We start from the raw sequence: 13,988 nt of genomic DNA, 5'->3' as shown, positions 1-13,988 counted from the left end.
CCTTATATAAAATAAGTTTAAAAAAAAGTTCAGTAAAAAAGTTAATAAGGTAAGTTAAAAAGTTAATAAACTAAGTTAGAAATTAAAGAATTTAATTTCATGTATCATCATTAGTTTTCTGATTTCACGTTGTAACAAAAACATGTTTATTTCAGTCTGTAAATGTTTTTCATGAGTATCTTACTCACTTTTTGTTTTTGTTTCTCACCATTTTAGGGCAAGTAAGTGGTTCTAGTGATTACACTGACCTGTATTTTTGCCATGAAAAAAAATTTGTTTTAAATGTAAAAAAAAAAAAAAAAAAGGTTTTGTCCTGCCCTCCAATAACACTTGAAATTTAGATTTTCAAATTATAGACCACTGAGGGCCTTATAAAGGGCTAATTTGGATGGCCACAGATAGGTCTGGAAAGGTCTCCCTTTAGCCAGAAATCTTAAGGCAGTTGGTTCCTATAGAGTTTATTCAGGGTTACTATAGCAACAGAGGAGAAATGAACATGCATGCCACACTTGTAATAAAGAAATTAATAAACACATGGCAATTTTACCCTACTCAACAACATTGCTTTGCACTATTGTATCACATTCCAACAGAGATGTTAAGTAACGAAGTACAAATACTTTACTCAATTACTTACTTTACTCAATTACTTACTTTTCTTCTTACTTCTGACTTCTACTCATTACATTTTTACACAAGTATCTGTACTTTCTATTCCTTAAATTGTTTTTAATCAAACGTTACTCATTAGTCTTGGCTTTGGTTTAATGTCTACAAATATTTATTTTACGTCATGTGCGGCATCCAATGCAGATCATTGGCGTCATCCACATCTAGTGAAAATAGTGTAATTGGATGAATCATATAACGCAAACACTCATTGGTTAGCTAAAGGAAATCATCAGAAGCGAGCAGGTGTTCTTCAAACTGCAAACGTGAATTGTCTATGCCATGCTACAATGTCAGATTCAGAAAAAAATGTTGAAATGTCTGAAAGGTCTGACACAGACGATAGCGCATCGGGAGATGGAGATGGAGACCAACAAGACCTCCCTCATCCTTGACCCTATCTCAAAGAGTTTTTTTAAAGGTTACTTTATACTTTTATACTTTAAAGGCATACTATGCAACATTTTTCAGTAAGTTAATGTGTTCCATAACGTTTTGGATGATTAAATGAGTCATTTCAGGTCGAACAAAGGTTTTCTCGGCCGCCCTGGTGGTCTGTAGGGGAAATACCGTACTTGCAATTAGAGGAGCCCTCGGCCCGCACCCACAGGCTCAGAAGTCTCGTGCATCGCGAGAGTCGGTCTTGCTTTACGGCGAGAATTTGGCTAACTACAATCTTTGTTATTTAGACACATGCATAACAAATAATGTATGAAAACATGCTAAATTTTCAAACTCGAAAATTGGAACAAAATAGTCACTTACCGCAGTAGACATGGTGATTCGTTGCGTTCGCCTGTCTGCTAAGCTCAAAACAACCGCGCCTGGCTTGACGGAGAAACCAGGAGAACAGCTGAGCATATTTACGACAGTGCACTTTTACTTTCGCCCTCTGGGGGGAGCCTCGCTGTAAAATCAACACCGGTTGCATAGTATACCTTTAAGTAGTTTTTTGAGCACATCATTTTTCACTTTTACTTGAGTAAAGAGGTCAAGTTGATACTTCAACCTTTACCAGAGTGTTTTAAACTGTAGTATCTATACTTCTACTTAAGTATCAAATGTGTGTACTTTTGATACCACTGCATTCCAATGTCAAGGTTGCGATAAATGCTTTTTGCAGAGGTATTTACAACAGCCAAGGATGTTCTTGGCATCTTCTCTTGTTACTTGGCTATAAAGAGATTAGATAGTAGCTGGAAATCCCTTAGTTTCAGTTTCTTAACCCGACATATAAATTAAGAAAAAAAAATTGTTTCATGATATTTTGTATTATAAATTTAATAAATTTTTCTACTCTAAAACTTTTTTTTACACATAAATTTAAAATTTTATGTTAAAGAAGCCCTTTGCTATATAACTTTATTATGTATAACACAGCTCTGTGAAGCTTAAAATTAGAAATACATAAAAGTTTTATACATTCATAAAGAAAAATCAATGACATGTCTGAGGACTTCAATTGTTTCCTTTCTTGTGCCTTTTAGGTTTGTGCTCTGCTCTATTAGATACAATTTTCCTGTCCCTCCTACTCAACTCCAAGGATGTCTGCTGTCAATATACAGCACAGACACACACGAAACAACAGCATTCAATTAAGTGTTGCTGTTTTTGGCTTTCAGCAGGCTTAAGTGGGGAATTTATTAAGATGATTTGTTAGCAGAGGAAGGTTATTACTTGTAAATATGTTTTTCAATCCTGCTTTTTTTTATTTTATAAGTGTATGGTAAAAGATTTTTTTTCCCTCTCTGCTATTCCAACTCATTATCTTTTAATGCACAAATGTGATTACATTTACAACACTTTATTAAACCCTCAAGTAGAGCTTATAATGCACAGCTTATTGCTTCTGAGGCCTCTAGTGTCCAGTTCCCCCACTGCCCTCTATAGTAAAAAAGTAGAGCTGTGGTGAGGTAGAGATGTGGTAGTTATAGAATAGATACATTGACAAGACAAAACATTGCTTCATAACAATGCAAAATTTAAGAAATATCTCAGATTAAATGTTTTATTTTTATTGCCAAAGTTTATCAATTATTTGAATCCCCTGTTTATAACTGCCCATATCAGTGGGATGTATTCAGTCTGGGGAAAGTACATCATTTCCTGATTAATCATTGATATATGGTTATTAATAGCATAAATTAGCTAATTAATTCAGTGTTACCCAGTTCTGCTTTAACCTAGAGAACAGATATTTTGATGCATCAGGGATTTTGATAAGTCTGATTTAAATCATTTAACAGAGGTCAAAAAGTTCAAACCAGGTCACAATATTATACTATTTTCTTTTTTATATATATATATTATTTTATGCAAACTATTTTATACGCCATTCAGTATCATCCAATATAGATTAATAATTTCGTTAAATTTTATATAATACAGTTACATTTGGTGACAATTCAGTGCACTCAGTGCTAAAATAAAATGCATTTAAGAGCCATTACTGTGCAATCGAAATCATTTTTAAAAAACTGGTCCAGTATTGACTTTTGAAAAAAGAAATTAGCTTCCACAATCACTTTTTGGGCTATTTGTAAGTCAAAGGTGAGCATTTAGCTGCAACGAAAGATTATTAGTATTAACCTTTTTAGTAATAGCTGTCCTGTGTATTTTTACTGGCTGGGAAACCTGTCAGCACCTTTAGATGGTTTTAGATCAATTTTACTGATCTGAATGAGCAGGCGATTAGATTGCTGCACCCTAAATGCACAAGGGAGCATAATCACAGGTCCTTCCCCCCAGCAGCTGTAAGACTCTATAACCACCACTGTTCCCAACAACTTCAACAAGTTGTCACATTCATGCTCGTTTTACACAGTTTCTACCTTAGTCAGTTAAATAACATGCTGCTGTCATTTTGCACATCCCTTCTGTTGCTGCTGTTTTGAAATATCCATTACTGTAAAAATGTGCATAGCTGAATATTGGTTATTTATTCTCCAGGTGCACAGTTTTATAGAGTATTTTATTGTTCATCGTTTAAGTCTTCATTATTATGTTATTCTTATACATTTTTCTAAGGTCCACATTTGTGTGACCATTTTTTCTATAATCTTCTTGTTGCAGTAAACACCACAATTTCCCTATTGTGGGGCAATATAGAGATTTTCTATTCTATTCTATTATAATAGTGAAGGTCGGGATTTTTTTAATCAGCTTTGGAAAAAATGTAAAAATGTTTCCATCTTGTAAATTTTTTCCATCCTGTCCATCAATTTCTGCCCTTCCATCCATCTATAATCATTAAAACAATTTTTATCTGCATGTTTATACATCCATCCTCTTTTGATTCCTATCCATCATCTAAGCTTTGATTAATCCTTTGTAGCAGACTTCTTGATCTTTCATTTATTTTTTATAGTGTTGCATCGATGCCATTTTTTGGCCCAGATACCAATATCCGATACCGGGCTGTGCAGTATCGGCCGATAACGATAAGATACTGATACCAGCTCTTTAATATTGATGTGTGTATATATGAAGAACTGCATACTACTTGGATGTAAAATAATTGCAATCATGGCTTTGTTAAGCTGCTGCCTACCTTTGTGAAGCAGGAAAAAGACGAATACAAAGTGAATCCAGTAGAACTTTTTATTGCCTAACTGGAATGGGTGACAATAGTTGAACAAACTTATGGCTCTCAAAATGGTATCGGTGCCCTATTTTTCGGTACTCGCCGATACCGATACCACCATTTTAGTGCGGGATCAGGGCCCTGCCCGATACTGGTATCACTATCAGTGCAACAGCAGTTTTTTCACCCGAGGCCATTGTTCCTGCCTTCCAACCCTTCATCCATCTTTCAGCAATTAATCCCTCCTTTCTTCCTTTAATTCTGGTCCTTCTCTTCCTCCATCCAACTTGCATTTATCAATATTTTTTTATCCATCCATCTGGTTATACATCCTCCCTTTGTGTCTACCCTTCTGCTCTGTTTCTCAATCTGCTGTTTATTCACTGATTAAAGTCAATACATTTACAAAAAAAACCAAATATTCAGTTTTAGTCATTAAATGTTCTCAGTAAAGCAATATATATAGATGCAGACTGTTTACAAAGTTTTACTGTTCCACTTACAGCTGAAGAAAACACGTTTGTTAAACTTTTAAACAGAAATATGAACCTAGACATGTTTAATACCTCCATGAAGATTGCTGTTTTTTAAAGGTCATTTTAACAACAAACAGAGCAAATACTCTAATATACTAAATTACTTTTTTTTAAATAGCCATTTGTTTTTTCTTTCCAGACATTCCGTTATTCTTCTTGTTTTTATTTCGCTATTTTCTTCCTTCATACTCTTGGTCATTACTCCTTTCGTCCATCTTTACATCCTTTCTTCCTTCCCGCCATTTACTGATCTATCATTTGCAAAACCATACTTCCAGCTTCCATCTGTCACGTTTCAAAACAAACTTCAGATTTGAACCAAATTTCTTACAGCCCTCCTTAATCAAATTCAGTTCAACAAAACAGATGCAGAACTATTCAACCTTACAGTCTGATTAATATACAAATCTGATTCCATACCCTATTTTGCAGCACAGTAGCGACCCATTTAAACAAAACTGAAAAAGTGCAAGCCCTGTTGAGGCCACTATAGAGACATTTACATAACAATCCATTTTATTTCATTACTCTGTTTCAAATCCATTTATTTTGGCTCAAAACATATTAGAAATCCACAGAATCCTTGTGTAGTTACTGTATTTAAGTACCACCGGAGCCTGCAGCTATTTCAATGTGATTTCTCCAAATATGAATGGGTTTTATCCTCATTATGATCATTTACTCTTTTTTGAATAAGTTTTTCTGGCAGAGCAAATCTGATTTTAAATATTCTCATAAAGCTGTGGTCCTGTTTCTCCCAGCAATTGCTAAAAGCATCACTTCATGGTTAAACTCACTCTATTCAAAGCACTGGAAATAGATGCAATGATTACTTTCAGCGCCTTGTTTGACTCTTGCTTCAACACTTCTGTGCTCCTCTGGAGGCAATAATGCAGCATGTTGTTTATTACTGTGAAATAAACACTGTGAAACGCTTGAGTGAAATCCAATACCGATTTCTGTTCGTACTCTTCAGATTTATACTTGTTATTTATGGGTTAAAGTCTCCGCATCTTGATGGGATTTTTTTTTTCTTATGCTTTCCATGATTATTTTTTAGGATGTCTTGTTTTATTGTAGCATCTGCATTATTTGCTAGGTATTTTCTTCTGTTTATTTTCAGCTCATCCTCTCTGGTTCACTTTTATTAATGCAGTTTTCCTGAATAGTCAAACAGATTTGAGTATCCATCTCTTCATTTACCGGTTCTTTCCCTCTCCTCCAGTGTGACTGCAGTCCGCCTGCCAGATGGGTTGTCCTTCGTCGTCTATGAGTTCTGGGATGGAGAGGAAGAATGGAAAAGGTGAGAGTGGAAGTAAACCCAAATGAAATATTTCCCTTCAGATGGTAAAGCTAGCTTGTGTTTTAAACATGAGGTTGTTTCGAAGCAGCCCCTTGCAAAAGTATTTGTGTCTCTTTACATTTTCACATTCTTTTTACAAACTTTAATGGGTTTTATTTGATAAACCATAACAGCACAAGGCTGGGAATAAGGGAAATGCTTTAATTTAAAATTGAAAGATTTAAATAAAACCAAGAGCAACACATTATGAGTGAATTGTATCCATCTATGTTTTAAAGGAAGTATTAATCCAGTTATTCTGTTTTACAACTGAAATGAAGAACATTAGTGAGGGAACAGTAACAGGATGATTGAGAACCAGAGATAAAACTGTGAAGCAGACACAGTTTTAAGAGTGTAATATAACTGGAATTTGTGAAATTAGATTTTTCTAGATTACACTCTAAAAAGAAAAGGCAGCGCCAAATTCAATGGATTGCTTTAATTTGGAACAAGTAATTAAATAAAATTTGCCCAATTTTATTTATTTAAAGCTATAGAGGACAATCTTTTATTTCCGGTGGGTCATTTAAATAAGTGGTCCTTCTAATTGTCAATCATTCTGGGGATATGTTTATGTAAGGCCGTCCTACATGCTTGTCCCCATTAGCGATCTTTTTCTGCGCATGCGCACTTTCAGCCGCATATGTGTGGTGAGCTACGGTTTCAGACAGTCATTGAAGCTCACCTTTCTCACGACGGTTCTTTGAAAATGGCCGAGAGTCGTAAGAGAAAAAGTGTCTACGTGTATGAGAAAAAAGAAAGGCCTCAGAAGAGGCAGATATATCCCAGAATGCATTGTGCAGAGAGCTCTCCTCACAAAACATTATGGGATTTGCTGTCACAGCGTCCCGCTGTCGCTACCCGAAAGTGCGGACTAATAACAAAGATGGTGCAGGCACTGCGCGGTGGAGGAGGAGTTACGTGACCAACGGAGCAAATAGCAGTGATCATCTGTCCAAATGCTCAGTTAACAGAGTTTGCTATAAAGTTCACTATAAAGTCCCTGCTGTATGTGGACACAGTAAGCTTGTATGAACTATGAGAAGAGCACATTTTAAGCAGGGCGTTCACGAGGAGAAATGGGCCCCTTCATGCTCTTGCACACGCTTTTTTTTAAGTGGAGAGGGTGGGTCTTTTAAAACAATACCTTTAAATTCAACTTATAAACTTCATTGAGTTGATTCAATTAATTGTTACCAATTCAAGCAATTTATTTAAGTTGGAGCTGCATTTTGTTTTTAAAGTGTACAAGAAAAACATTTTTTTAACATTCCTCTGTTCCACCATTAATACACCATTACCACTATAAAACATGGTGATGACAGAATCATGCAGTCAGTATGCTTCTCTTTTGCTAAATATGATTCCACAAAGTATGGATTCAGGTGGCTGAATGTAAAGCAGGCCATTTTCTTTAGAATAATTTTTTCTAAAATAATTTTAAAAATAATTTTAACATGCTATAGTTTCTGTCGGTCTATCACATAAAATCTAATATTTGTTTCTGTTTGTAGTTTTTTTTTATTTAAACAAATTGTGATGAGGTTTGTGAGTTATGCAAATCTTAGCAAGGCACAGTATGCCAAAGAGTATTTTACTTGCAGCAGAAGGTAATGGAACTGATCTCAGTTTGAAGAATCATGGAAATATTGTCAAATATGAGTTAGCAGAGTATTGGGCCAATTAAGGCCAGTATATACCCTAACTCATCTAAATCAGTAGGGATAAAAAAAAACATCTGTAAATAAGGGGGGGCTGTGTTGGTATTGAAGGTCAACAGTGAGTAAATACATTCATATTGTTTGTTGGAGTACGTTTGAGTCAGCACTCATCTGAAAAGATGTTTGAGCCAAGCAAGCTATTTCTTCCTGAAGCACTGTTTTCCTTATTGATTGGTAAACAGCAAATGAAGAAAGCATTCACTTTTCATCCATTAATGTCCTGAGTCCATTGGACAAGTTTCCCCTCCCACATTTAATTAGCATCCCTATGCTGCGTTAGACATTGTGATTTAGTGATGGTCGGGGCGAAGAGAAGCTGCTGATGCAGCTGATCTGGATTTCTGCTCGGCTGCATCTCTCTGGCATTAATATTTCAGGTCTTACAGTAAAGTCTAAGAGCCATGCTAAGCCAGTTGACGACATGCATCCTTCAGAGTGCAGTGAGTTTATAGGAGTGTGTATGTCTCTCACCTTTTCCTCTGACTTCAGGCACCTTCAGTCAGCTCCCAACAAAGCCTTTCAGCATGTGAAGGTGGACACACTGTGCCAGCCTGAGACCATCTCCTCTGTAGCGGTGCCAGGTTAGTAAAATGGCAATTAATCAGTTAGAAATTACCTTTATGATCTTGACTTTTACTCTAGAAATAGTCCGTTAATTCAGTCTTACTCTGCCCTTCGATTGAAAGGTAACACATCCATCATTTTAACAAAGGATAAAGGGACTGAAAGTGTTTGACTTGATGCAGAGCTGCACAATGGTTTAGGTTCAACCATGAGGCTCAATGGTTTTAAAGCAATCCTACAAAAAGTTGAGTATTAGCAAGCTTCTCAGCTATAGTTGTGATCTTCTGAGGCTCCATACTGACTAAAAGTCTTGAGTCTAGTATTTCTACATATTTTTTGGGCGAGGAATCACTTTATTTTATTGTTTAAAGCAATCTTTATTAATGGGTCTTTACACAATGGAAATATTTCAGTTTTTGTTTCTTTTAGTTTTGTAATTTTTTTTTTTTTTTTTCAGTTTGAAACTAAGAATGTAAAAGTTCTCTCAAAGTTTCTTCTGTTTCTTTCCTTAAAAAAAATTTTAAATCACACTATTGTTTTCGTAGTAAATACATAAAGTATGCTATTTGCATGTATCCAATGCAAACTGGCCCCAGGGAAAAAAATATTTTCCTTTTGTTTTATTAACCTTTTTTTGTTTAATCAATCACAGTTGAAATCAAATGTTACATACATTGTATAAAAAGAATGAATACTTTTTTCTTTCTTAATTTTCGATTTATTGTGTTAAGTCACTTTTACATTTTATTCAAGCTACACTTAAAGGGCAACTCGCCCCCTCCCCAAAATGTTTTTCTTGCTAAGTAACTATCTTGATGCTTTATAGCAGTGGTCTCCAACCCTGGTCCTCAAGATCTACTGTCCTACAGATTTTAGATGCATCCCTGCTTCAACACAGCTAAATCAAACGAATGGCTTGAAAAAGTAATCAATCATTTGATTCAGCTGTGTTGAAGCAGGGATGTATCTTAAATCTGTAGGACAGTAGATCTTGAAGACCAGGGTTGGAGACCACTGCTTTATAGTGCTATCTACATGTCCCTTGTACTATTTAGAGAAGTTGATGCCCATTTATTACAATTCTGCTTTTATTGAAATGAAAATATTCAGGTATTAAACAGCTTCTGGTGAACCGATGAGATGCTGTTTTGTTGAAACTGAGAAACTGGCAGAGAAACTATTTCTGTTGGATCTTTAACCTCTTTGTTACCAACGGGCCATTATTTTTGCTGAATAAGATTGACTGGATGGAAAGTAGTATTTCTGCACTTACAACTTGATTCATCATTCACTTCCTTATGATGATGTAGGATGTTTTTGGTTTTAAAGATTATTTTAGTTTTTACCTTTAGTAATATATCTTGGGATTCAACTGTGAGACAGTTTGATGCAAATGACCAAATTAAATACAAGAGACATCACTGCATGTAATACATCTATTCAACAAATTCTGCTTTTTCAATTAAATGGGAAATACATTTAAATTTCAAAAATATTCTGGTGCTAAAATCCATCTTCAATCCTTGAAATAAATCAGTAGATTCTAACTTTGAAATCTTGTACATTTATTTGCTGTTTAGCCAAAGGCTTTTCATGTTTCCCAGCAATACGGCGATTTGACCAAAAATAAACAATTTCTACACAAGCATCACCTTCCAGACTGTTTCTCATCATATCTTACAGTTTTCCCTTTTTACATTCACTGCTTCTTCTAAATGTTTCACTTGTTCCTTTCTGCAGCCGCCTGGTGCAGCGTGAACAGGGATTGAGCATGAAGATGATCGACTACACGCCAAGACTCCTCCTGGACACTTTCCACTTCTTTTACTCCCTCCTTCAACCTGTTTTCTGTTCCCTTTCCCCCTCTTTATCCCTCAATTCTTTTTGTAAGTACATGTTTACATAGTGCAAAGGAAGAGCATCATCTATCTGCAGTGAAAATTAAACAAACGGTGCATTTTGACAATGTGAGAATACAAAAAATGCATTTGCGATAATTTGATGTTTGAAGTAGCTCTGGGTCACTTTGAGGTGGAGTTTATGTAGCACGGAATATGAGGTTGTTAGTCATGTAGCAAATTTTTTTTCATAGAATCAACCATCTTAAAATTTTACTTTTTTGTTGGTGTCACCATAATCTGTTCATCCCTGTAACTTTCATCAACAAGTTGCTGCTAACTCTTGATTTCTGAAAACATTGCCCTCACTTTGGCCATTTTAAGCTCACAGTGAACAGATTAGGATCATCTGCAGCCATAAACGTCAATCTAGTTTGCAATCTCAGGAAAAATGCAAACCTCTGACAGCTGCCTCTCCAGTTTATACAGCAGCACCAGAAATAATTTAGTATATATATATATATATATATATATATATATATATATATATATATATATATATATATATTAGGGTTGTCACGATTAACTTTTCAACTCGATACCGATACTAAGGAAAATATTCAATACTCTATACCATTTTCGATACCACAAGGATAAAATTTCAACAGAAATATTTTGATTAATAATTAAAATACAATAAATAAATAAGTACAATAAACAATAAGAACAATATTTTGAGGTTGTTTGCTGTGCACAGTATTTAGCAAGCTTGATAAAAAACTTACAAAATTAAAACTAAGTGTTCCTTCCTTGGCTATGCTTTGCACACATAACAATGACACTAGCCAAACTAGTTAAGAAACAAAAATAATTCTCAGCAGCTGCAACTGTTACAAAAAAAGTCTGAAACTGAAAAGTGCACAGAATTATTCAATCACAGTGTTCAGAAAGTGCATTTTCCTCTATTCTGCACTTTAGATGAATGACTGTTTAGGTGCGACTGGTACTCGATACTTTTCAAAATGAGTATTGTATCCGAATACAACATTTCAGTATCGATACTTTTTTGAGTATCGATACTTTTGACAACCCTAATATATATATATATATATATATATATATATATATATATATATATATATATATATATATATATATATATATACAGGCACACTTCCTCTTCAGGATGAGTGGATTTCTATTAACATTTCATTAATATATTTTTCAAATGGTAAATTTGGGTTTAAATCATGTTGCATTGTTTATGACGAAACGAAGCTGGGATTAGAGGAGTCTTCAGCTTCAAATACTGTAAGACCTTCCGGAAACAACACTGCCGTATGCAGTTCATTCATGTTAAGCATACATAAGAAAGCGTAAAAGAAATATTGGTAAGGTAACCTCATTAATTGCTTGCTTCTCAAAAATTACAGTAAGTTAGGCATGCAGCATGTCAGATTTTCCTTAATCCTCCAAACTGTTGCTATATATTGTTATTGGGCTCCTAACTGACCATGTGATTAAAAAGCCCCCCTGATTCTCATACCTCAGTGTAGCCGATCTTCAGCATACCTCTCTTAAACTTCAACATGTTGTTCTATTTGACAAAATGAAGTCTTCATTGTTTAAATGAGCTTTCTGACGAATAATGGCTGCTGTGGGTGTAATGTGTAAATGAGGTTTTGACATCCTGTAAAACACAATGAACAGCAGGCATCTTGTGGTAAGAAGATGTAAAACCATATGTCCGTTTCATAAAGGTTTATTAACATCCTTACTTTCCTTTTGTTTTATTTTATTAAATGTGAACACAGATTTTTATTTTTTTCCTTTGGGGAAAGATTTAGCAGGAGAAGGAAGTAAAGCACCTTTCTGCTTTTCATGCAACTAACTTTGTTTACTTTTCTGCATTGTCCTGAAATTGGTGATGGGGTAGCTCAAATTAGCTGTGACTGTCTAGCAGAGGTTGTATATATATAAAAAAAAAGCAATGTTCTATTCTGATTATATTTGTACTTATTGGCTCGTCTCAGTGATATGGTGTAAATTCTTCCTCAGTGAAAGTGGTTTTAGAGGTGCAGCAGTTTCTCTTCAATTTGTTGGACATCTGTAACAATAAACTCTTATTTTAAAGCCTTAAAAAAAAACAAAGCAGAAGCATTGTTTAGCAGGTTTTAAAAGTTTGCTGGCACTTTGTCTTATTCCTTTTATGTGAGCAGGTGTTTGCATACATAAAAGGAACACGTTTGTGTGGACATTGCAGAAACTAAAGTATCCCTGACTTACGATCACATTTACATCACATATTTCATTTTTAGTATGAAAAACTATGGAAAATCAATGAATAGAGTTTTCTTGGCGTTGTCACAAAACATGCATGGATGTTTTTCCCTCGGAATACACAACGCTCCTGTTGAATATTGAGCTGGAAAATTAATATGAATATGTTAATTATGTGAAGAAGAAAAAAAGTGGTTTTTTTTTTTTTTTTTTTCGTTTTTTAGTGAGTGAGCAGACCTCTTACCAACTGTCACATGGGCCAAAATCATCCCAGCACTGCAAAACAATCAGCTTAAAAAAGCACAATGTAAAAAAAAAATAAGAGTGACTATAACAGGAAATTGTTTAGAAATCTGTAGTATTACCTTTCCTTCTACTTCAACTGTTTGACTCACTTCCATCTGCTGTTCTGATTTCCATTAGGGTGACGGCCATTGGTATAAAAAAAAAAAAAAAAACATGATTCCTGCACCATTTTCATTTGTTAGGGCGCTGGGCTGCCCTGAGCAGGGACAGCATTCTGGAACACGCAGAATAATTATATGGCACCAAAAGTACTTTATTTTTTTTTTCATGTGAACTTGTTCAACAGGCTTGATGCAAAGTCTTTAAAAATGTCTTTCGAGACCTCTTAGAGTTTTAAGGAACCCTGTGGAGGTTTTGATCTCTCGCAGAGTAATGAAATTGTGTTTTACATAAGAACTGGGTCTTTTGAACAGTTGGAGAGTATTAACCATTAATGAAATCAACCTTTATGGCAACCATCTTGCTCTAAATTTCCCTTTGTAACATTAGCACATTACTTGGACCATACTACTCTACTATAGGGAGTGGTGGTCTAGTGGTTAGGGCATAGACCTTCAAATCCTGAGGTTCTGAGTTCGAGCCCCACTCCCACTGACTTTTACACTCTGGCTCTCTGAGCAAGACCCTTAACCCCATACACACAATGGCAGCCCACTGCTCCCCAAGGGGATGGGTTAAATGCAGAGGTAAATTTCTCCAATGTGAGATAAATAATGTTCAATACCGGTATATTATTTTTTTTATTGCACACCCACTTTACAAATTAAAATTCTCCATTTGTATACTACGTTAAAAAAGGTCTAAATCAATATCAGGTCCAAACATCTTACTTGGTCACTACTGTGCTCAATATGGAGTTCACCAAAACAAACTTAAGTCTAATGACGGAGCCAAATGTAAAAATCTACAGAGGCAGAGAGTTTAGTGCAATACAACTGGATTGAAACAGACAGGATTAATAGTTTTGGTTTTAGAAATGCCAAATTTGTTGATAGGCAATGGTAAATGTAGCTACAGTTGTGATTCTATAAAAAAAATGGTTGACAAAAGTTCATACTTTAATAATTTGAAGGAATAAAACTTAGAAAAGTATTGGTCTCCTTAATTTTATGCATTCTCTAGGTTTTATTCCTTCAATAGAAAGCT

The 13,988-nt window shown here is 34.9% G+C and overlaps 1 protein-coding gene across 2 annotated transcripts in view; it reads left to right on the top strand.

Annotated features, from left to right (window-relative positions):
* Nucleotides 1–10,820, top strand: part of necab2 (N-terminal EF-hand calcium binding protein 2) — a 173,261-nt gene extending 162,441 nt beyond the window's left edge. For both annotated transcript variants that reach the window (XM_038305591.1, XM_038305590.1), the window contains 3 exons: nucleotides 6,014–6,091; nucleotides 8,344–8,435; nucleotides 10,159–10,820. In XM_038305591.1, the coding sequence (XP_038161519.1) occupies nucleotides 6,014–6,091; nucleotides 8,344–8,435; nucleotides 10,159–10,187 (199 nt within the window). In that variant the 3' untranslated portion in view covers nucleotides 10,188–10,820. The remainder of the gene's footprint in view (nucleotides 1–6,013; nucleotides 6,092–8,343; nucleotides 8,436–10,158) is intronic.
* The last annotated feature ends 3,168 nt before the right edge of the window (nucleotides 10,821–13,988 follow it).

The sequence above is a fragment of the Cyprinodon tularosa genome, unplaced genomic scaffold, assembly GCF_016077235.1.
Source record: "Cyprinodon tularosa strain WSP-4 unplaced genomic scaffold, ASM1607723v1 ctg56, whole genome shotgun sequence".
Lineage (NCBI taxonomy): Eukaryota > Metazoa > Chordata > Actinopteri > Cyprinodontiformes > Cyprinodontidae > Cyprinodon > Cyprinodon tularosa.
This window is presented reverse-complemented; position numbering and strand designations above follow the sequence as displayed.